This window comes from Sceloporus occidentalis, unplaced genomic scaffold (assembly GCF_023333645.1).
Source record: "Sceloporus occidentalis isolate IW3139 unplaced genomic scaffold, rSceOcc1.0.p SCAF_1, whole genome shotgun sequence".
NCBI classification, from domain to species: Eukaryota; Metazoa; Chordata; class Lepidosauria; order Squamata; family Phrynosomatidae; genus Sceloporus; species Sceloporus occidentalis.
Genome location: NW_028316981.1, coordinates 297,081,793 through 297,105,110, shown reverse-complemented (window position 1 = coordinate 297,105,110; position 23,318 = coordinate 297,081,793). Strand labels below are relative to the sequence as shown.

The following is a 23,318-nucleotide window of genomic DNA, read 5'->3' as shown; positions in this document are numbered from 1 at the left end:
GCACAGAAACCACAAAGAACAGGTTGCTTACCTGTCTGTACTTACGTATCTTTGAGTGGTCATCTGTGCCCCCACACAAATTTGCCCTACTATCTTCCTGCTTATTTATCAGCGGACTTTGGAATAGAGGTAATGGTAGATTGGCAGTAGGGACATGTGTAGTAGGTAGTGGCATCACTAGGTAGTGCGGGAGATATAGGCCACACCAGGTGATACCCTAAAGCAGGGGGGACACCACTGCTCCTGAAACATCTGCTTTTGGGCAGAAATGGGCTGTGGCATTTGCCTGCTTCCCTTTAAAACACTGAAGAGATGGTCTAAGTGGGATGAGGCTCAATGGGAGGAAAAGGGATCGGCCCCAGGTTTCTTTTAAATTTAAATATTGAAAAATTATTTTTTTAATTAAAAATAAATTCTTTTACATTTATCTTTAAAAACATATTTTTACCAAATTTTTGCTTTAATCCCATGAAACAAAGTATATGCACATAGGCTGTGCATATGATAATGTAATTTAAAAGTATAATTTTAATTTTGCTAATTGTTTATGCCACAACTATTACATATTGGAATTAAGATTTATGAGTAACATTAGTACAAAAAACATTACTAAGGATTCTGTATAGTGGGGTGTAAGAGGAGGTCAGTCACAGAGGTTACCACACAGGGTGACACTAAACCTAGTGACACCACTGGTAGTAAGTGAAAGTAGGTAGGGAATAACTGCCAAAACTACTCAGATCTAGAATGTTCCAAACAGTCTCCTTGCAGGCACAAAACCCATTTGTGTCAGGGTGCAGATGACCACTCCAAGAACCACATTTACAGATTAGTGACCTGTTCTTCCAAATAATTATGTGTTTACTTTATTACACATTATCTCATTACAGGCTTAAATCTGACTGCCTTTGGATTTAACTGGAGTAGCCCACTGAATCAATTACTGAACGGTAAATCAACCCTTATGTGAATCCCACTGATCCAATAAATGTACTCTAGCTGGGATTGGAATTAGGCAGTAGAGCCAGACACATGAGGTATATAATTTGAAGCAACAATATGTGGAATAAGCTACTGTGAATACATAGATCATTCAGTACATAAAACCTATTATTGGGCTAATGGTATTTGTGGAGGAATTAATCACTGTTGAGGTTGCTATTTGAGATTTTTGTGCCTGTTGGATTGCCAGCATCAGAAGCAGATGACACCCGTATTCAGATATTACAGGACTGCTGTCACTGGCTTGTTCCCAAAGGAGCAGTGTGACAGCCTGAGCTGCTCATTAGTGATTCCTCCCTTAAACTGAAATCTTCCACAAACAAAACAGCTGCTAATTGTTGTCATTCTTTTTTTTTAATAAGAAAGTCAGCTTTATGTTATTCAGGTGTTGCAACAGGGTAGGAAGACAGAATCGCCATAGGATGCTTCCACATCTAGCTGGGGACATATATAATACACAAAAGCCTGTTTCCACTTGATGGATGAGGAACAAAGATGAGCATGTACCAGTTGGATTTCCTCATCTGCTTAGAGAAGATCAACTGCCTGTCACAGTGCATGTGGGAGCTGCAGTGCCAGTGGTGTTTCTTACAGTAAACCTGTTAAATAATACTAATTTGCCAGCTGCAGAGTTTTAGTCACAGGTGCAGATGTTCTATGATGTGAATTTAACTGATGCAAGTGCTGTTGAAGCACAGGCCCTTGTGGGATGCTAGTTTGCAGCTGTTTTCCTTTCCATGTGTCTTGTTAAAGCTGCATGGAAAACTTCCACTGCAAAGTCAGCGTCTTCCTTAGTGATGCACATGGGAGGTTTAATTCTTAATGTCTAAAGAGAGAAAGAAAGTAAAATGAGAAAAGGGTGGAATAAATAACAGGTAGTCTAAAATAACAGTGCCTTTGACACTTAAGGTAAGCAGGTCTTACTACTACAGTTGGCATCATTGGAAATAACAGGAAATACTCTGTCCTAGCTTAAATCTTTTTTGTTGGATTGTTTCTCTGCTGTTTCATTTCAGGGAGCTATGTCATCAACCTTCCCTGTAAATGTAGAGGTACCTCAAGGATCGGTATTGGGTCCTTTTCTCTTTTCATTATATATGCTTCCAATTGGACTTCTTATTTCAGAGGTGGGTTAATATTATATCTACGCAGATGACACTCAGATTTTCCAGTTTTGATTCAATGGATGGATCATGGACTGCCTATTGAGTGTTTCTAGGTGGATGACCACTCACCATCCTAAGCTGAGTATGGACAAAATAGAGATCCTAGTGTTTCAGCCTGACCGCCCAGCAGCCCCACTTTCATGCCTTTCATTGTATTTACAGGGTCTTAGTTGCCAGAAACCCTAGAGTCCTGCTGAATGATCATTTGTCCCTATGCTCCTTTATTGGGCAACTGCTATGGCATGCAACTTCCATCTTCTGAACATCCATAGGATCCACAGATTTTTGACTGTCAAGACTGCCCATTTGCTTGTCCGGGCCTTGATTATTTCATGCCTGGACTAGTGTAATAACCTACTGGGAAGTTTGCCTTCCTGCTCTCTTACTCCTCTGGTTTTAATCCAGAACAGTGCTGTCCAGGTTGTTTTAAATCTCCCCAAATACTCATATGTCTCTTCCTCTCGTAGATCCTTCCACTGACTTCCAGTTCGGGCCAGGGCTCATTATAAGCTTTTGATCCTAGTATTTAAGACCCTGCAGTTTAACCTCCCCCCCCCCCCCCGCCCAATATTTGGCAGCTTGGCTAGCATGGTATGTACCATTTAGAAATTTCAGATCTGTAGACAAAGCTTAAATGGCAGTTCCACCAACATTTATGGCTCTGTTAAGGCTGCAAACCTTTCAGGATCTGGCTCCACATTTGTGGAACAGCCTTGCTTTGCAAATCCTGGAGGTGGATCTGATCCACTTTCATAAAAGATTGAAGTCCTCCTCCTTTGATTCGCTGGAGTAAGTTGCTGAGCATGTCTAAGGTGGGCAGTGACTGTGGAAGATTTTGTTTGTTCTGTTTTTAGCATATTAGTATATTATTTTAATATTTTATAGTGTGGTGTTTTATTGTTCGCTTTTTATGATATATGTTTTGATGTACCAACCTTTGGTGGAAAGGGCATTATAAATTATTATTATTATTAGATGTAATCCAGTGGCTGGCATCTTGTTAGTGACACATGCAGGTATAAATAAATGTCACTGATAGGATGTCAGCCAATGACTGGTAATAGTGCAGGGTTTTGTTTCTTTGTTTGGAGTAGCAAACAACATCTTGCTTTCAAAAGTTTGGGCTATTTCTAATATTTCAGTAGTACTAACTTTTTTTTAAAAAAGTATCTTAAAAAGTAACTTGTTACAAAATGATGGCTGAAATTTTGCATCAGACATGGACATGACAACAGCTTCATTGTCATAACATGTCTGATGATCTGATCCACTGAAGCCCACCTTATAAACCAAGCAGCTGCATAAACCCAAAGGAGTTCCAAGGCACTGGAAAGCTGGATGCTGAATGGTGAAATGTCCAGCCCCCTCCTGCCAGTGAGATGCACAATTGTTTTTTGCTCTATGTCTCCTGAGAGACTGGATGAATAATGTGGTGTTGTTTTTTTTTTGGGGGGGGGGGGTTGGCGGTTGTGCCAATTTGCCAAGATTGTAAATGTGAACTGCAATATGTGCATGTCCAGAGGAGGTGACATAAAATGGTGCAGGATCTGGAAACCATGTCCTATGAGGAGAGACTTATTAAAAAAACTTCCTGGATGTCAGAGCTGTTTGACAGTGGAACACATTCCCTCAGAGTGTGACGGAGTCTCCTTCTTTGGAGGTTTTTAAACATCATCCCTTCCGTTTGCTACTGGTGTCTGCTTTATTATTCCATACAGAGTTCTTTGTCCTCCACTGCCTGGCAACTGTCAAACCCCAGGAAGGGCCCCTGCTGCTGTTGCTTACCAGTGGGGAAGGTGATTCAGACCATAGAGAATCAGCGGGTTTCAGCTTGGCGGGTGGGGGAGGGAGAAAGAAGAGTGTGGCCTCTAACAGAAGGCACCCATCTTTCCTTTCCTCAGAAGCTCAGAGCATCCAGATCTTCATAGCATGAATTGCTTTTCCTTTCTCAATTTCCCACTGGTAACAATGAGCAGCAGTCCCTTCTAGGGGTTGATAGCTAGCAGCAGGGGTGGGGGTGAATGGAGCACAAGGATAGCATTCTGAGCCTTGTTCAAAACAGGCCTAACACACGTAGGTCACTAACACAGCACCACCATATCTCTACGGAAGAGTTTATGCTACTATGCTTGACACTCAGGAAGTTTTGTCAGTTTTACTTTTCCTTGTGTTGGGCTCTATACAGAGTTGAAGTCATCTACCTTTATTTACTACTGCTGAATATAACAACAACTGAGATCCCACAGTGTGCTTGTGCAGTGTAAATTTACACTGATGTAGTTAAGTGGTGGTTGGAGTACACCGGTCTCCTGGTGAATACCAAACTTGCACTCAACTGTGTAGCTGTGAATGTTTCTGCAGTCCCAGTGAGTCCAGACAGCCAAAATAAAGCTGCTTCGAGTCACAGTGGAGGTATGGTGTTTCAATGATGCATGCGTCCTAAGACTCCAGAAGCCGCACCAAAGCCACACTCCAGTCCTTAGGGCTGCAGCGTGGCTTTGGTGCGACTTCTGGACTCTTAGGACGCATGCATCATTGAAACACCATACCTCCACTGTGACTCGAAGCAGCTTTATTTTGGCTGTCTGTAACAGGCCACAGGGTGCACTGATGCACCAACTAAGAGTGCACAGCTGCATGTGAGACAGTTACACTTGTAAAACTCCAATTACACAACTGTGAACTTAACACCATAAAAAAAGTACAACCGTATACATAAGGAAACTTGAATGGATGCCAGCCATACTTCTATCTGTGCTTAACATGTCAAGCCAAAACATACGATACCTGCAAGTAAAGTCCACCCTGGCCAACTATCACTCCCATATCTTTGCAGTCTTCTACAATTTGGGCCACCTCTTGACGTGGGAGTGGTTGTCGAGTTTCCTGTGAAAACAGTTTTAGCTTTATTTGCTTCTCTTTTGTGTGTAAGGTTTAACTTACGCACACAAGAAAAGCTAGTAAGAAACCAAGAGATATGAAACCATTTCCAATGTTTTTATGCTAGATACCAAAATCCGTGGATTCTCAAGTCGCACTACATACAATGGACAGTAAAATTGTGTTCTTTATATTATATGGCAAAAGCATGGTTTGCTTTTTAGAATTTATATTTTTAATATTTTCAAATTGTGGATGCTTGAATCCATGGATAAAGAATCCATGGATAAGGAGAGCTGACTGTAATTGCATATTTATACAAGCCCAACCCAGGTCCAGCTCAAGACATTTTATTGCCTCGGGTACAAATGTTACCCTTGCTTCCCTCAAGTCAATCTGTAGTGTCCAAACCAGCTAGGTTATTTTGGCACATGAGGTGAAAAATCCCACAAACATTTCTCCCACTCCCTGCCTGAATGCAAATGTCCAACCATTCCTGTAGGAGAACCTATTCATGCATAACACACCAAAAGGGTTCTGTCCAACAACCACTGGATTCAGACAGTATTCCTGAGCCATCAGCTCCTGCACCACAAAAGTTCCACTGCTTTGTTGCAAAGGAACTGCAAAAGGCCCAGTCCTGTAATGGTGTCACAGCATCCCTGCAAAGAGAAACAGTCCCAAACTTGTTCCTAGTTTTCTTGAAGCAAGTGTTCAAGAACACAAGCTGTACTGACAAAGAGACAGAGGCCTCCCACATGCAGGTGCTACTTTAGGTTATATTACCACATCTCTCTTTTGGAGGTTTACAAAAATATTCTTCTATGATTATGCTTCATAGGATAGTCACAAAAAGTTGTGGAGTTGCTCAACATGGTATTTCAGATTGACTGTATGATGAATGCTCATGCCAGCACCAGCAATCATTAGGAAGAAGGCCAGCCATACCATAGATAGGGTGAGACAGCAGCTAAAGACTGATACTGCTAAGGGGGAATGGGAGAATGGCAGTGAGGTGTCGGAAGATGGCCTGCTTTATGCGTCTTAAGTTAGTCTTATGCCCTCTGGGGAACATGATGCCCTTACCATTGTAAATATTACATTGCACCAGCTTTTGTACATGGAATAAAGTGGTATACTGGTAGCAAAATGTCTTCAGCTGGATCTAATCAGGAAAGTGTGCTGTTTAGGTATTAAAATCCAACATGCAAACATAAGTTGGCTTTTAGTGGCCTCCATAGTGGGGCTGGAATGTTTGAAAGCTTTCATTGCAGCAACATCAGAGGTGCTAAGAAAAGAAAGAATTTGTATGTGATACACACAAGGGCCCACAAATATCATTCCTGACCTTATTCTCAACCATCTCCATCCCAATCATAAGCCCTTTGCCACGGACATCTCCAACAATTTCAAATTTATCCCGCAGCTTGGCAAACTCTAAAAGCATGTGGGTTCCCACGTCCTCACAGTTCTTCTGCAAGCCATCTTCTGCTATTGCCTGAGCAGTGAACAAATAAAAGCAATGTAGAAATCAATCAAATCATCTAAAGCAGCTTTGGCCAGACTCTTATTGATTCTTAAGTAGTGATATAAAGAAATAAGTTCTAGTGATTTTCTTACATCAAGAACAGCAGACCCAATTGCAGAGGCCACAGCGTTTCCTCCAAACGTGTTGAAGTGTGTACTTTGAGCCAAGGCACCTGCAATCTCTAGAAAAAAAGTATGCTGAGATTAAATATTTAAAATATCAAGTCAAACCATTAAACACTTCTTTAGCATTTGTTTGTAGATCAGCCTTCCACAGGTTGATGTCCTTCTGATCTGTTGGACAATATCTTCCATCATTTCCAGGCAATGTGGCCCATAGTATGGGAGTTATAATCAAACATCTGGAGGGCACCTGCTTGCTGTCTCCTAGTGTAAGTGATTCAAGAGTCTAGAACATCAGAACATCTTCTCTTATGTGTAGTACACCGAAGTAAATTTCACAGTCCTCAGTAAGCTATTCTTTACCAATGGAGAAAGTATAGAAGGGGAGGCGGTTTAGAACCTAGAGAAACAGCTGGTCTCAGCTTGGTCAGGAGAAGGGGGGAAAATAATGGTGCACCTGTCTTTTCCTTCCCCCAGAAACTCAGAGCAGCCAGATCTTCATGGTGTGAATCACATGCACATCCACTGGCAAGAAGGAGTGGTGGCAGCAGCTCATCTTGGGGTTTGACAGTTGCCAATCATGGGAGGTTTTAGGGGCAGAAAAAGGGTGGTGAGTTGTGATGGCGTAAGTTCAACTTATGCCCTCGTAATTCACCAACAGAATAACCACCATTGTCTTGTTTACCCAGAATTGCAGTTCAAAATTCATTGTTAGGTAATTCCCATTTCCCAGATCCATGGGAAGTTCCTCAGATTGTGCTTCAGGCTTTTGTTTGCCTTGAATGAAAAATTATAGTGACTTCATAATATTTCTTTTATCTACAAATATACAAGCTGAGCACACTGGAAGAAAACAAGCTCCAAACTGTTTCTCTGTTCCTTCCTGTTAACTTGATGTTATATCCAGAAGGCTGGGGAGAGACTCTCAGCAACCATGAGAATATCAGCTTCCTAAATACGAGTACAATCTATTGCATGTCTACTCAGAAGACTAGTTCAGTTAAATGGGATTTAGTACTTAGTATAAGTGTGAAGGATTGCATCTTAAACTCTTTCTTAAAGTCTCTGACCATTCATCATTGCTCACCAGGGGCTATTCACAATGATAAAGATGGCCACACTCAGAATATCTTGCAAGCCATCAAAAGCAGAACTTGGAAAGTGCTGAATGATAGATTCTGGAAGCTATAGTACTTTTTCTTCTATCTGAGATGGCCAGCCTCTTCCACCAAGTTTGCAGCTTTGGGAGGGATGCACATGGAGTGGTGAGGGAGGGAGGAGACACCCACCTAGCCGGTCACGTCACAGCCGGATCACCCTCACATCCATCTTATTTTTCCAAGTTCTCGTATAGTCTAAGGGGAATATATGTTTTCTTAATACAGGAGATAAAATTCAATTTATTATTGATGATTTAAGGCATTTTAAGCATGGCAGCAACTTGTACCTGCTCTAGTGACAACTGCTGCCATTGGAAAGCCATTCCCAATTCCTTTTGCCATGGTAACAATGTCAGGAACCACATCATGTCCTTCGAATCCCCAGAAATGGCTGCCCATTCGACCAAACCCTGTCTGAACCTTTAACAAACAAATAAGGGGAAAACACAGTTCCTTAAAAACATAGAGCTATTGTACACATGACAGAATTCTTTCACAGATATTTCTATGTAGGATATTATTGTATGTGATGAGCTCACACCAATTGTTCCCCATAGGTATACCCCTATGTACTTGTAGGAATCTTCTTTCAGTTGTGCATGTTGCTCTATATCCTAGAAAAGGGTGAAGCTCTGATACTCACTTCGTCTACAATACACACGCCTCCTTTTTCACGCACCAGTTGAAAAGCCTCCTTCAGGAATCCCTTGGGATACTGCACAACTCCATTGACACCCTGTATATACATCAAAAAGCAAGTGGGTTTTTTTTCCCTAAAGATGAAACTCAGAATTTAGAAAAGTGCTTTTTTAAAAATCCCTATAATCTATGGGAGTGCCATTCCAAAAGGTAACATTTGCAAATTACTGTATAGGCAAAAATTAGAACTGAAGCAAAATGCTGCAGCTAAGTTCGTGACCACAGTTGTTTTGCTGGCACATTTGACTCCACTATCATATCAGCTTTGCTGGCTTGTCATTCATTTCTGGGCTGAATACTGACTAATTGCTAGTGATCCTTCTTGATCCATTAAATATGTGCAGGACTGGATAGCTGAAGGTCCCGATCTAGTCCTGTCCATTTAGACTGGGATGGGACTTTGCATTTTGCCTCACCATTAGAGGTGATTAGGAGAGATATAAGAGCAGGGTATGAATAAATTATTATTATTATTATTATTATTATTATTATTATTATTATTATATAGGTGAGCATTTTGCCAGGACCCATAATGTGAAACTTCCAACCCCCAAGACGTTTGCTCAGCTGGCTCTGCAGTGATGCTTAAGACTCATTTGATAATTTGGCTTTTTAAATAAGCTTTTGATCCCGCCCCCCTTGCTGTCCTCCTGTGTTTTCCTCCTTTTGTTTTATTTCTGTTAGTTTTATGGTTTTTTTATATTGCAACAACATTTTCAAAACAAAGAAAAAGATACAACAGAAATATTTTAATAAATAAACAAACTTTGAACAGTAAAGTGTTGCATAGGTGTTGCAAATGCCTAAAACAATTATCTAATTATTTCATTACAGGCAGTTGAATATTTTCAGACTTTCAGACACACAGGGCAAGGAAAGCATGCAATACTAGCTTTGTTGCACATGCAAGTGTCCAGGCAGATGCATAAGCATGTGATCATGTTATGCAACTACTTGCACAAATGTGTAATACGGTGCAAATGTGGCATTATTAATTTTCACTCCACTAGCATTATTTCGGATTTAGACCACATTCTCAGCTTAAACAAACTGTGACATTTACATTTACGTACAATGCAATTCTATGTATGTCTACCCAGAAGTAAGCTCTACTGAGTTCAGTAGGTCTTAGTCCTAGATAACCATGCACAGGATTGCAGCTACAATCCTACATACACTTACCTGGGAATAAGACCCACTGAACTCAGTGGAACCTACTTTGGTGTAGATATAGCTAGGAAAGACTGCATTATACCTGTAGTTGGCATATCTTCTCCCATTAAAAAGGAGGAAAATAAGATTTAAAACAGAAAGGCAAAATATTAACATACTGCAAAATTATTAACCCATTAAAAAACCAATGGCATAAAAAATAGCACTTTGAATCTTACAGAAAACCACTTACCTGAATGGGCTCAGCAATAAATCCAGCGATTGCCTTTGGAACACATGTTCTAAAGGTGTCTTTAAGCTGCTCGATATATTGGTCCTTTGCATGGCATGAGTCTGGAGTGCAGTGGGATGTGGGGAAAAACAGCATAAGGATGTGACTTACAGAGAAACAAATGGCAGCCATGGATCTTGTTAATATCTTCCTGACAGTAAGGGCTGTTCGACAGTGAAACACACTCCCTCGGAGTGTGGTGGAGTCTCCTTCTTTGGAGGTCTTTAAGCAGCGGCTGGATGGCCATCTGCTGGGGATGCTTTGATTTGGATTTCCTGCATGGCAGGGGGTTGGACTGGATGGCCCTTGTGGTCTCTTCCAACTCTACGATTCTATGATTCTATGATCTGAAGGTTTATGCAGGTCTGACTGACTACGTACATCCTACCACCAATATGCAGGAGGCTAGCACAGATTTGAGTATTGAGATTGAAATGACATATCTGTCATCCCCTCTAATCTTTGTTTACATCTTTCAAAGAAGAAAAATACTTTCAGAAATTACAGAAATTATAATTGTAATTCTTCTTTGGAGAGCCAGTATGGCATAGTGGTTTGAGTGTGGGACTATGACTCTGGAGATGAGGGTTCAATTCCCTACTCAGCCATAAAATCCATTGGGTGACCTTGGGCAAGTCACATTCTCTCAGCCTCAGGAGAAAGCAATGGCAAACCCCCTCTGAACAAATCTGCAATGTGCACCACCTGCACTATAAGCAGAATTTTGCACAGTAGTTCAGTTTACCAGATCTTTATTGTTATGTTATTGTTTTATTGTTAAGTGCTGTCCAATTGGCTTTGACTTGTGGTGAGCCTATGAATGGGGAACCTCCAGAAAGTCCAGTCAACAGCTCTGCACAGATCTTTCACATACAGGGCCATGACTGAGTCAGCTTTGTTATAAAGTGGCTTCCCTTTTTTCCCAGTTGCCTTCAGCTTTACTGAGCATTTGTTTTTTCCACTGAATTATACTGGCTCATAATATGTTCAAATACAATAGCCTCAGTTTTGTCATGTTGGCTTTCTGGTGAGAGAAGGGGCCCGATTAGCCCTTAGACCAATTTATTTGTTGTTCTTCTAGTACAGAACTGTCCTTCAGCACCACACTTTAAATGCGTTGTCACTAACAGGAGTTTGGTCCATGACTTCAAATAAATCCCTCAGAGAACCACCTGTCTTCCAAAAGGCTTGACTTACATAATCCCCAACCACTGGTTAGTCTGGCTGGGACAGAAATTGCAGCTGTAGTGTAAAACCACTGCAGGGCACACCACACAGAGGATATACTGTTTGCCTCTGTACAAGGGGGCTGTTTATGTGCATTCTCACTCATTTGCACATACACTTTACAGCTCTTAACCATGATTTGGCACTATCTTCTCTTATAGAGCAACATTTTCCCCGTTGAACCAACCTGGAGAACAGGTACATTTTCTAATTGTTTGCACTGGAGAATCTCGACAATGACTTCCTCCCCAGGGACCACGAAAAACATCAGGCAACATTGTCTGAAAAGCACAGAAAGATGTCTTCAGATTTAATAGAATATGCCTGCATAATTACCAAATTTCATGATAGAATAAAACATCTAAAATGGAGAGAGAATGAACTGCTATGCCTCAAATATAATAACCACCCATGCAATATTTTTTTAAATTTAAATATAGATGTGTGCGCACACATACTACTTATTTGTTAAATGCAATAAAGCATTTGCTGACTTTCATAAATAGTTTTTTGTGGGTTTTCAGGCTATGTGGCCATATTCTAGAAGAATTTATTCCTGACATTTCGCCTGCATTTGTGGCTGGCGTCTTCAGAGAAGATTCTCTGAATATGCCATCCAGATGCAAGTGAAATGTCAGGAATAAATCCTTTTAGAACTCACCCACTTAGCCCTCCAAATCCACAAAAAACTATGGATGATAGCCATGAAAGCCTTTGACTTCACATTGGACTTTCATAAAGTTTACTTTTCAGTTGTGAGACTGATCAAAAAGAAGGATCATGGAGCAGCTCAAACAGCTTACTTTGGTTTTTTTGTGGGGGTTTTCGGAAGATGCCAGCCACAGATGCTGGTGAAATGTCAGGAATAAACTCTTCTAGAACATGGACACATAGCCCGAAAAACCCACAAAAAACTATGGATGCCGGCCATGAAAGCCTTCGACTTCAGCTTCCTTTGGATTCTAGTGTTGAAATGTTGGTCTTTCTCAAATGGAGTTATTACATGACTATGTATACACTGTTTGCATGTTAAGTCATCACATGACTACATACTGTGACTGCTGAACATGACTGGCCAATACTGTACAGAGCACCTCATTACTCCATCAAGATGAAACTTCCAAAAAGCTGACAACTGCAGCAGGAAGTGGCTTGACGATAATCAACAATAACAGTGACAGAAATGAACTCAGGTTCATGAAAAAGAGGATCATCATATGCAAAAGATGAAAAGTAAAGCAGAGACTTTTCCCCACCCCCATATTTCCAATTCCCCCCCCCCCCAATGGCACTTTATACATTAGAATCACAGACTCATAGAATTGGAAGAGACCACAAGGGCCATCCAGTCCAACCCCCTTCTATGAAGGAACTCTCAATCAAAGCATCTATGACAAATGGCCATCCACCCTCTGTTTAAAGATCTCCAAAGTTCCTATACCAAAAAAAGTAAATAAATGTTGTTCTGATTTTAGAAAATTGCCATAGTAAAAAGGCTGTATTTAACATTCAATTTTAGGCAAGCCAAACAAATAAAATGTTTGCCTTGCAACAAATATGCCAGGGAGGGAGGGAGGGAGGGAGGGGAATCTCACCGTCTGGCAGCCAAGCCCATTGGCAATAACATGCTTGTAATGTGAAAGGGATGTCGGGCCCAGTGTGTAAGGACTGCCACCATGGTAACATCCTCTGTAGAAAGAACAGCACAGTATTTTCAAAATTTTCTGACCAATGTTCTGAATCAGAATCTCAGCTATCTGAGTAGGATTTTCTTGGGAAGCTTTATTCAGAGATTTGCCTTTGCCTTTCCTTCAGGCTGAGAGTGTGACTTGCCCAAGGTGGGGATTTGACCCCTGGTCCCTCGGAGTCCTAGTCCAACACTCAAGCTGCTTCACCACACTGGCTCTCACTCATTCTCCAATGGACTACACTGTGCAATAGTACTGAGTGCTAGGGGAAATTAAAAGAAATGTAATGTAGATCTGAAGAAGAGAGTGGCAGAATGGGACATTTGGATGTAAACATCTCCATCTTGATTATGAAACAAGGGAGACCTGCTACTCTCAATATGTAATATGTAGAAAAGAAAATCACAGTGCACAGGACATGGCTACCTCAAAGAAATGATGTCGAAGTTGCGTGTAAAAAGTCTCGCCATAAACATTGCCAGGTCATTGGCTTCAGTACCGCTGTTTGTTAGATAAATCACCTAGAATAAAGATCTGAGTCAGAATGCAGTGCTAGAGAGAAAACTGAGGCAGGCATGTATTTATTTTGATGCACAGTTATCAACCCATCAAAGTTCAGACAGAGAGAGTTTACCCAACTTTATGAACATTAGTTTTTTCATTTTATGGGCATCTCTCATTGGCTGTGCTAACTCTCAGACTACCACTACTGCTGGGACATTTTCAATGCAAAAATCAATATACCTTTAAGGGATCTGGAAACAATGAGGCCAGTTTCTCTGCATACTCCTGAATTCCTGGGTGCATAAAGAGGTTACTTGTGTGCCACAAGCGGCCAAGCTGTTTCTGAGCAGTTGCTGTTACCTTCCTGGATGTGTTAGAAAAGGTAATAATTCGTCTTAAATCAAGTTTATGCTAATATCACATCCTCTGTTAGTGAACTCAGTACTTTATACTGATACTGACAGGAATACTGCCAAAACAGAGTAACTGAGAGAAAAGAAGGAACAACATGAAAGGTCAGGGGAATCTATGAGCCTTCAGAAGTACAATCAAATCTAAAATAAAAAAGAGGCACAAATGGCATCCTCTAATCAGGATGGAGTGTATTAAGTGGACATCAGGAGCTACAGAATGGGAGATGAAGACACCCGAAATAGAAAATCACTGTTTAGGATGATAGCATTTATCACATTGAGGATGATCAGGTGAAAGAATCACTGATGTTGAGGCTTATGGCAGCAGATCTTGTGATAGTGTTGTGTGTTTCATGCAGGCAGAGGATAGGATCCTGTTAGTGATTTATACAGGCATTAAGTTGTGCAGTATTTTTTTTTACAATGTATAACAGTTGTATCTATCTGACAGAGGCATAAGTTGAGTTGCACATAGAGGATCATTAACATGTAATAGCATATCAAAGTAGAAAAGTGTGTAGTATGGGAGTGTACATTGATTCTAAGCATTGACACTGGACATTGCATATTGAAACTTCACAATGAGTTGTCAGCCATGCTCACTGACCACTGATCCATAGATTTTGCATCAAATTGGTATTGAATGGGACAATGTATCTGTGCCAGCAAATATTTCAATTATGCAGAGTCTTGCCCAACATTTGTTTCAGTTTCCCAATCTGGTCCCTGGGTTTCTGTTTCTATTTAGCAGCTTGTTCTTGCTTGTATCTTCCTAAGAAGCTCTCGGTCAGTAAGGATGTCTCTAATAGTCGTATTACAATTTGCACTCAGGGTGCTTGGACCAAGCCTACACTACCATCTGTGACACCAAAGTAAGTAAGCTCATTAGTGGCTGGTGGTTTTTATGTAAGAAATACGTTGAATCCACTCTGGGTTTTAATCCACACCTTAAAGAAGGCAAGATACTGAATCTATTTTGGAGACAGGGCTCAGCACTCTGGATAGCTTCTTTACATTTCAGACTAAACTTTGTAGTAGATTCATTACAACATTGACATGGAAACCACCAGGTACCACTGGCTCAGCACTGGATGCAGGAAGCATGATGCAAACCCCCAAAATAACACTGTAATTTGCCCAGATTCACTGTGGCAGCAAAGTAAATTGTCTACAGACTTACAAATAGCACATGCTGCCCATAGGTTAGATAAAACCTAAAGCTAAAACCTATGCTTTAACCAGTGGAATGATTCACATACTTACGGGTGGCAATGACCAACACTGATAGTCACAATTCCACCAAAGAGATCGAGGTACCTACGTCCTTCAAAGTCAAACAGCCACTGCATATATCCCTGATGGATAAGCAATGGCTTCTTGTAAGAAGTATATAAAGATGGAGAAATATTCTTTTTGCGGATCTTCACCATCTGCTCATAGGGATAAGACTGTAGGGAGGAAATTTTTAAAAAGAATAAGAAATATGTGTGGATTTATGTCCATTCTGAAGATGTGGTAAATCCACTATAGTAGCAGCAGCAACCGGCTATATCAAACATCACTAGGTATAATGGTGTGGCCATTTGTCTTCTTCTCAATATGGTTGAGCACGAAGTACCCCAATATAACTCCAGAACAGTAAACTGTCCTGCCCCACTGAGGTAGTAGTGATGCATCCACTACAACAGATGGTATGAATCTTTGGCTTGCCATATGTTTTGAACTACAGCTCCCATAGTCCATGACCTTTGGCTCTGCTGTCTGAGCACTGGAACACAAAATATATGGGGTGTCAACAGTTCCTCATCTATGAACTACAGGACTACTGATTTGGCTCCAGATTAATTTAATTGCACTTGCTCCCCACTGGCATTAATAGGTCAATAGAAATCATTGTGAACTTTTCAAATAGATTTCAACCAATTTACAGAACAATTCTGTTCATCACCAGCAGAAGCAAGTCCCTACATAAGCAGCAGGCCTGAACAACATGTTATGTTACATATATAGCATACAAAGAAACCTCACTTTCTTGCTTGCTTCCTCATAGACATATAAGGATAAATTTGATCAGAACTACTGGGATGAGATGGGATGCATTAAAGGATCCTATTATTCCACCCCTATATTTGTTTCATTCAGGGGCTTAAAACATAGCAAAAAAACCTTAACTGATGACAATGCAATGTATGCATGTGTTTTAGCCTCCACATAGGCTATAGACGTTAGATATATAGGAAAATAAAAAGGTGTGTCGGGGATGGCATTGATACTTCCTCCACTAGCATGCAATTATGTTGATTTTATTTTATTAATTTCTTGAATTTACTGTATATTCAGCCTTTCTCCTGAGATGGGATCCAAGGCAGCCAGTAGTGCCCATAAAAAATTAAGAGAAAGTATGAAAATTGATGCTGTGCTGCATGCCATGTATTTCCCACAGCACATAGACCAACATTGTTTCCCAAATGTGTTTAGGACTGCATGTTTGCTCTGGAACCAATCCAAACTTTGGTAATTCTTCAAATCTCTTCCAAGGTTTTGCCATGTTTGGCAATAAAAAACCTACACTTTACAATGCCCCCCAAACATCAACTTGGGCTTCTAAGTAAATACCCCAAATCCTAGAATCATAGAGTTGGAAGAGACCGCAAGGGCCATCCAGTCCAACCCCCTGCCATGCAGGAACTCTCAGTCAAAGCATCCCCGACAGATGGCTATCCAGTCTCTGCTTAAAGACCTCCAAGGAGGGAGATGCCACCACTCTCCAAGGGAGTTTGTTCCCCTGTCGAACAGCCCTGTCAGGAAGTTCCTCCTAATGTTGAGGTGGAATCTCTTTTCCTGTAGTTTGCATCCATTGCTCCGGGTCCTAGTCTCTGGAGCAGCAGAAAACAAGTTAGCTCCCTCCTCAATATGACATCCCTTCAAATATTTAAACAGGGCTATCATATCACCTCTTAACCTTCTCTTCTCCAGGCTAAACATCCCCAGATCCCTAAGGCGATCCTCATAGGGCATGGTTTCCAGACCTTTCACCATTTTAATTGCTCTCCTTTGGACACACTCCAGTTTCTCCACATCCTTTTTTAACTGTGGTGCCCAGAACTGGACACAATATTCCAGGTTGGGGCTGACCAAAGCAGAATAGAGTGGCACTATTACTTCCCTTGATCTAGACAATATACTTTTATTGATGCAGCCTAAAATTGCATTGGCCTTTTTAGCTGCCACACCACACTGTTGACTCATGTACAGCTTGTGGTCTACTTGGACTCCCAGATACCTTTCACACGTAATCTTGTTCAGCCAGGTGTCCCCCATCCTATATCTGTGCATTTCATTTTTCTGCCCTAAGTGCAGTATTTTACATTTCTCCCTGTTGTTTGATGTGCTTCAGACCTGTGCCAAAGTTTTGCAATTGTTTTGCAACAACAACAACAAAAAAAAATGACAGAAGTTTGGAGTAACTCAGAAAATGTTGTAATTTTGGAGTTTACTTAGGAACACGGGTTTGAGAGTAAAACTATTGCTCAGTTTTGGGATCATTGTAAAACGTGGGAGTTGGTGCAAAGGGTTGCAAAACAATTGCAAAACTTTTTTACCAGTTTGGAGGGATTCCAGATTTAAAGGTTGGTAGTTAACAAAGCTATCACTCCATTCTGTTTTTCCATGGTACACAGAATCTTACTGAGGACTAGTTATACAATAAAGCAATTAGATCAGTTTATTCACACAGAAGAGGGCTAGCAACTCATACTCTTACCTCATATTTGTCAGGTAAAAAGTCACAAGCAGGCATTTTTGATTGCAGGTGGAAAGACTTGTTTCTTTCTTGTTGTATACATATCTCTAATTTTTAAAAAAATGCAAATAAGCAAAATTATAAAAACTTATCAGGATAGACCCAGTGGTGGCCTGCGGCTCAATGCTCCATTTCATTATGGACTATGCTTAACCATTTCATTTCTTACTATTTTCATAGGGTGGGTAATGTTATGTTAAATATGCAGAATGGAGGGAATCTAAAGAGTGCACTTGCTCATAAGGTTTTCCAGATTGAGATGTCAGGCAGCCACTTCAATGCTATTCTGTGTGACTGTGCCTGCATCTGCCATGAAGTAGTGAGTTCATCTCTACTGGTAATAGATGCTAGGTAGCAGATGGCAGTAAAGGCAGCAAAGGAAGGAACTGTGTGCCAGAAAACCTGCCCCATCTTCCAGTAAGGCTTAAGCTAACCTACCTCCTTCAGGTATGCTGGAGGATAATGTCCCATCACCAGTGCTGAAGAAAAATTCAACTGGGAATTTGTGTTTCGCACAAAGGTGAGGTGGGGAAAATAATCTTCTTCTTCATGTCAAGCAGCAAAATGGCTTGGTTGTCAGGCAATGTACCAGGTTGCTGCAACATTATCCTCCTTCATTTCTCCTCTGGCCAGTGTGGTGCAGTTGCTTGAGTGTTGGACTAAGACTCTGGAGCAGTCTTGTCACTGGTATTGGTGTGGGTGCCCATTATCTGGTGTGGGTGCCCAGAAAGGGTTGCGCCTCACTTACCTGCCCCCCAGCTGCCCAGCCAGATCACTGTTGAGAGGGGTGATGCTGTGGCCTTCCAAGGATCCATTCAGAGTCTGATATGGCTGCTGGGCAAGTGAGAAAAGGAGGGGACACCTGTTCTTGCTTGCCTAGCACCCACGCCAGTCCCACTGGGTATACCACACTCCTCTCTGAAATGTCACCTGATGCAGTCCACACACTCCTCGTGATACCACTGCTCTGGAGAACAGGGTTCGAATCCCTGCTAGCCATGGAAACCCAGCAGGTGGCTTTGGGCAAGTTACATTCTCTCCATTTCAGAGGAAGGCAAAAGTAAATCCCATCTGAACAAATGTTGCCAAGAAAACTTTGTGGTAGGGGTTACCTTAGGATTGCCATATGTCAGAAACCACTTGAATGCATACAACAACAACAACAACAACATACAAAAATGGCTGTTTAATTTTTTCTGCCTAAAGATTAGACCCTTGAAGCATAATGAAACTGAACACTTAAGTAAAACAACAGTACAGACTGGCATTGCAAAAGAATCTTTATTAATTTTTTTCATTATATATAAGAAAACAAATAATGTTGTTATAAAGAACTGTCAGCAGTACGTGTGTGAGCTGAGATTGCCAGAACTTGGGAAAATGCCCAAGGACTTTCAGTTTGTACATCTTTTGTAAGAATGTGGTTAGTTCAGAAGAGTTTGCTAATGATTGATCTACATGATCAGTGTATCTAATCTCCTTAGTCTCAATCCAATGGTCATTCCCATTTAGTGTAGACCCATTACATAAATACTGAGGCAACAAATTCGCATTGATTCAGTGAATCTACTTGAGTTCAGAATAACAAGTGGATTTAGGACTTGCATGCTATTTTTAGCTGCCTAAAGTTTCAGGATAAAAGGCAAGATACAAATTAAATAATTCAATGTAATTAATGAATACAAAATTTCCAAAATAACCCAAAGATGGATTCCTTTTCTTTTATGCAGAGATGGGAGACTGTGGCTCTAAATCAGGGGTAGGCAACCTGCGGCCCGCGGGCTGGATGCGGCCCGTCAAGGCCTTGGGACCGGCCCCCGCCCGGTCCTGCTGCCGATTGCCGCCAGAGCCTTTGGCCTCTTGCGTGAGGATGTGGGGCCTTTGGCCTATCAGGAGGAGGGGGGCAAGCAGCAGGCAAGGGGAGCAAGCGGCGGGCAAGGGGGGGCAATTGTCTATAGAAGCCTCCAAAACATGCATTTATATTAACATTTTTTAAAAAAATCAGCAATTTTTTTTGCGTGTCCTCCACTTTTTTTTTCAAAAAAGTGTCCTCCATTTGAAAATTTTGTCATACATTTGTCCTGGTTTATTTATTTAATAAAAACATTATTTAATTATTTAATTTTTGGCTTCGGCCCCCCAGTTGTCTGAGGGACAGCAACCCGGCCCCCGGCTCAAAAAGCTTGCCTACCCCTGCTCTAAATACCTGAAGCGCTGTCAGAGAAGAGAGAGCAAGCCTCTTCTCTGCTGCCCCAAAACATACTACCAGGTCAGATGGTTTGAAGTTACAGGAGAGTAGATTTCGATTGAACATTAGAAAGCATTTCTTCACTGTAAGAGCAGTTTGGCAACGGAACTATTTGCCTAGAGAAGGAGTAGGATCTCCTCCTTTGGATTTCTTCAAAAAAATGCTGGACAGCTCCCTGATAAGTGTGCTTTAGCTCAGTGATTCCCAAACTTTGGTCCTCCAGATGTTTTAGATTTCAGCTCCCAGAATTCCTGACAGTTGGCCAACCTGACTGGGGCTTCTGGGAGCTCAAGTCCAAAACACCTGGAGGACAGTTAGCTGGAGATCCTGCACTGAGCAGAGGTTGGACTCAATAGGCCATGATGCCTCTTCCAACTCTATCTATTCCAAATATTTCTGGACTGAGGTTCCCATATTCCCTCCCCACTGTCTATTGCAATCTAAGATGGATGAGTGCTATAGGCCAAAAACATAAACAGATTACCCATCCTCATTCTACCACATTGCTTGGCTTTGCAAGCTATTTTGGCTGTGGTATGATGGACTGGATCTTGTATGTACCTTGTTCCCTTTTACTGAAACTAATGCTGCACAGGAGGAGCAAGTGGGATAATCACTCCAGCATCCCTGCCGGGGGACATCGGAAACATTACTTTTCTGGACTAAAATCCCCAGAGTCTCATTGTATCTGGAACCACTGGCTAAAACAATCTTAATGTTTGCCTCACCAGAACCCATGTTGGCAGCAAGAGCCCAACGGTGGATTAGTGTGATACTAATTCAGAAGATTCAGAAGTAAGAAGAAAAGGAAGGAGGGAAATAAAAGGAAACAAATGTCGAGAGAAAGGACAAGCAAGTAGAAGGGTTAAAGGAAAGATGTGGAAAGAGAAAGGGATACCAGAAAGAAGGGAAATAAATTAGAATATTAGTATCAGTAGAATATCAGTGGAGCTAATGCATATATATATGTTCAAATGTACAAATGTTCAGATACTAGATGATAATTGTATAAGACGTTTGATTCATGTGTGTAATATTTGTTAATGTTTGTTGATTTTTTTCATTTACTTGTATATATGTTTAATATATATATATATATACTTGTATGCACTGTGGCCTCTTTAGACAGCAGGCCATAGATACTGCTTTTCATAGTAAATAAAATGTATTCATTAGCTAACAATAAAGGACTACCTGACTTTTCCCCTTTTCCCTCCTTTATGTTCCCAAGAAAGTCTACAGAAGTGTTAATTTTTTATGTTACCATGTATACTCCACTGTTCTTCCAAGGTGTTCAAGACAGTGCATTATACTTTTCATCATGAAAGAGTGAGTGATTAGGTCAGTCGTCCAGTACACTTTGTGCCAAAGCAGAGCCCTGAGTCAAAGTCCCAAGTCTAACAGTCTATGTATTAAAGCACACTGGCAGAAGAAACGATCTTTCTTACCTCATGAACTTGAATCAAAGTCCAAGTTCAAGGCTCCATTCACAACTGTCCTTGTGATGCGTATTGCTGTCCCTCGTGCAGCAGTGCTAAAACCAGGTTAGCCCGGTTGAATCAAACAATGACAATGAAGAACGTAATAGTTCCATGAGACAGCTTCTAATCTCAAGGCACTCTGGCAGAGCAGCCAAATGTTGCCCAAATCCAGGCTCTTCTTTCATACAGTGCAGAGTTATGTGGGTCAGGGAAACGTCTCACCTTCCTTGGTCCTTCATGAGAACTATACAGCCTCTGAGCAGGACCCTTTTAATACTCCACCATTGTGGCACTTCTATACCACTTTAACTGCAAAGTTTCCTATGTAAACCTGGGATCCGCAGGAAGGAATATTTAGCATCCTCCACCAGAAGCTCCAGAGGTTCACCAGATTTCATATCAGATATGATTAAGAGGAATAAGAACAGAACAGATGCAGCAAATGTAGCAATGCAGTGTAGGAATGTAATAACGTTTGGGATATAGCAATATGTCATAGAGGATCATAGATTACACTGGGAAGTCAAGAATGCAAAGATGAAAAATGACTGATCTTAGTAATATTCTAGGCTTTCCTTGTTCATATACTCTTTTATGGGGGTCCCCCTCCCCTTCTGTATGTACCAAAGAAATATATATGCAAAAGAGAGAGAGAGAGAGAGGAAGGTCCAAAACACACTGCAGAAATAGTCCAGTTTGAGACTGCTTCAGTTGCCTTGGCTGAATGCTAGGGAATTCTGGGAACTGTCGTTTTGTGAGACATTGAGCCTTCTCTGTCATGATCTTTAAAGCCCTTCACAGCTTGGGCCCAGCCTATCTCTATGGAAGCGCCTTCTCCCATACAATCGGCTAAAAACTGGGCTTACTATGGTCTCTCAAAGGACATTTCCTTCTCTTGTCCCTAAATTACGGAATGACCTGCGGAGGAGATCTGGGACACTCCTGACCTTGATGGCGTCAAAAAGCAGGCCTTCTTCCCAGGTGAATGGGCTGCTCCATCCACTGCCCACCTGCCTGGCTTTTGTGCTGCTATTTGGTTTGAGATGGCATTTTAAATTTGAGGGTGGGAGGGTTTTTGGGTCACAAGGCTTTTGTGATATTGTTGTTTTGTATTTTGGGCCCCACTGAATATAATAGAGCTGGGTGTGGCGGCACACTGGCACATAATAATAATAATAATAATAATAATAATAATAAATGTATTTGTATCCCTCTGAGAACAATCGGGGTGGCTAACAAAGTTAAAAATACAAAACATATAAAACCCCTGGTACCCTCCCCTCCTTAAAAAAGTATTAAATGCAATGCAATATTTAAAAAACAGAACAAACAACAACAAGAAACAAACAAACAAAGGAGTTAAAAACTGAGCAGAAGGTAATCTGAAAGCTGCGTATAGAGAGTAGACTGCGCTTGGTGGGCAGACGGCCTCTTCATAGAAGAGCATGAAATGTCATAATCCGCCTCGATCCAAGTGGAGAGGCAGGATATAAATACATAAATGAACATTATTATTATTATTATTATTATTATTATTATTATTATTATTATTGCTTTCGGCTGCCTAGGGAATGACCGGGGAATACTTGCTGCCAGGGGACCCATACTTCCCATAGGGCATCTCCGGAGAAGACTTGCCCTGATAGGGAAGGACTGGGGTCCCTCTGGGCGAGTGCTGAGCCCGTGGCCCTGGCAGAGAAGGGCTTGCTCCTCCTTCCCCGATCCCTTCTTCGCCTTCTGCCTCAGCAGCAGCATCCGCCGCCGCCTTTCCCCTCAGGAGTCAGGGGGCCCTTCCATCCTTCCCCTCCCCCTCCTTTGCCCTGGCTCCGGGGGCTGCTCTTACCTCTCCCGGGGGCGAGGAGCCGGCTTTGGGGGCTGAGCAGGAGGAGGAGGAGGCGCCCCCTTCCCCACCGAGATGATGCCGCCGCCGCCGCCGCTGAGGGAACCACCATCA

At 41.5% G+C, this 23,318-nt stretch overlaps 1 protein-coding gene across 5 annotated transcripts; it reads right to left on the bottom strand.

Annotated features, from left to right (window-relative positions):
* Window positions 1-739: 739 nt before the first annotated feature.
* On the bottom strand, window positions 740-23,318 carry AGXT2 (alanine--glyoxylate aminotransferase 2). 5 transcript variants are annotated; one of them, XM_089496682.1, is made up of 14 exons: window positions 23,208-23,301; window positions 17,597-17,682; window positions 15,097-15,281; window positions 13,661-13,784; window positions 13,343-13,437; window positions 12,824-12,917; window positions 9,963-10,063; window positions 9,740-9,827; window positions 8,502-8,594; window positions 8,146-8,278; window positions 6,669-6,757; window positions 6,397-6,546; window positions 4,956-5,054; window positions 740-1,828 (listed from the first exon to the last, which is right to left on the bottom strand). In XM_089496682.1, the coding sequence occupies exons 2-14, from the start codon at window positions 17,630-17,632 to the stop codon at window positions 1,715-1,717; spliced, it is 1,401 nt and encodes a 466-aa protein (XP_089352808.1). In that variant the 5' UTR covers window positions 17,633-17,682; window positions 23,208-23,301; the 3' UTR covers window positions 740-1,714. The 5 variants fall into 5 exon arrangements, 3 of the variants coding, with proteins under 3 accessions (XP_089352808.1, XP_089352799.1, XP_089352825.1); XM_089496673.1 differs by lacking the exon at window positions 9,740-9,827 and adding an exon at window positions 11,416-11,509 and having other exon boundaries at window positions 741-1,828; window positions 23,208-23,300; XR_016277844.1 differs by lacking the exons at window positions 740-1,828; window positions 9,740-9,827 and adding exons at window positions 5,576-5,710; window positions 11,416-11,509 and having other exon boundaries at window positions 23,208-23,310.

Coding starts and splice junctions, on each gene's coding strand:
- AGXT2 (XM_089496673.1), bottom strand. CDS start 17,632: ATGCCTGCTTGTGACTTTTTACCTGACAAATATGAG. Junction 13,785..15,096: donor AGTGTTGGTCATTGCCACCC/GTAAGTATGTGA, acceptor TAACACATCCAG/GAAGGTAACAGCAACTGCTC. Junction 11,510..12,823: donor ATGGGCTTGGCTGCCAGACG/GTGAGATTCCCC, acceptor TGTGCTTTTCAG/ACAATGTTGCCTGATGTTTT.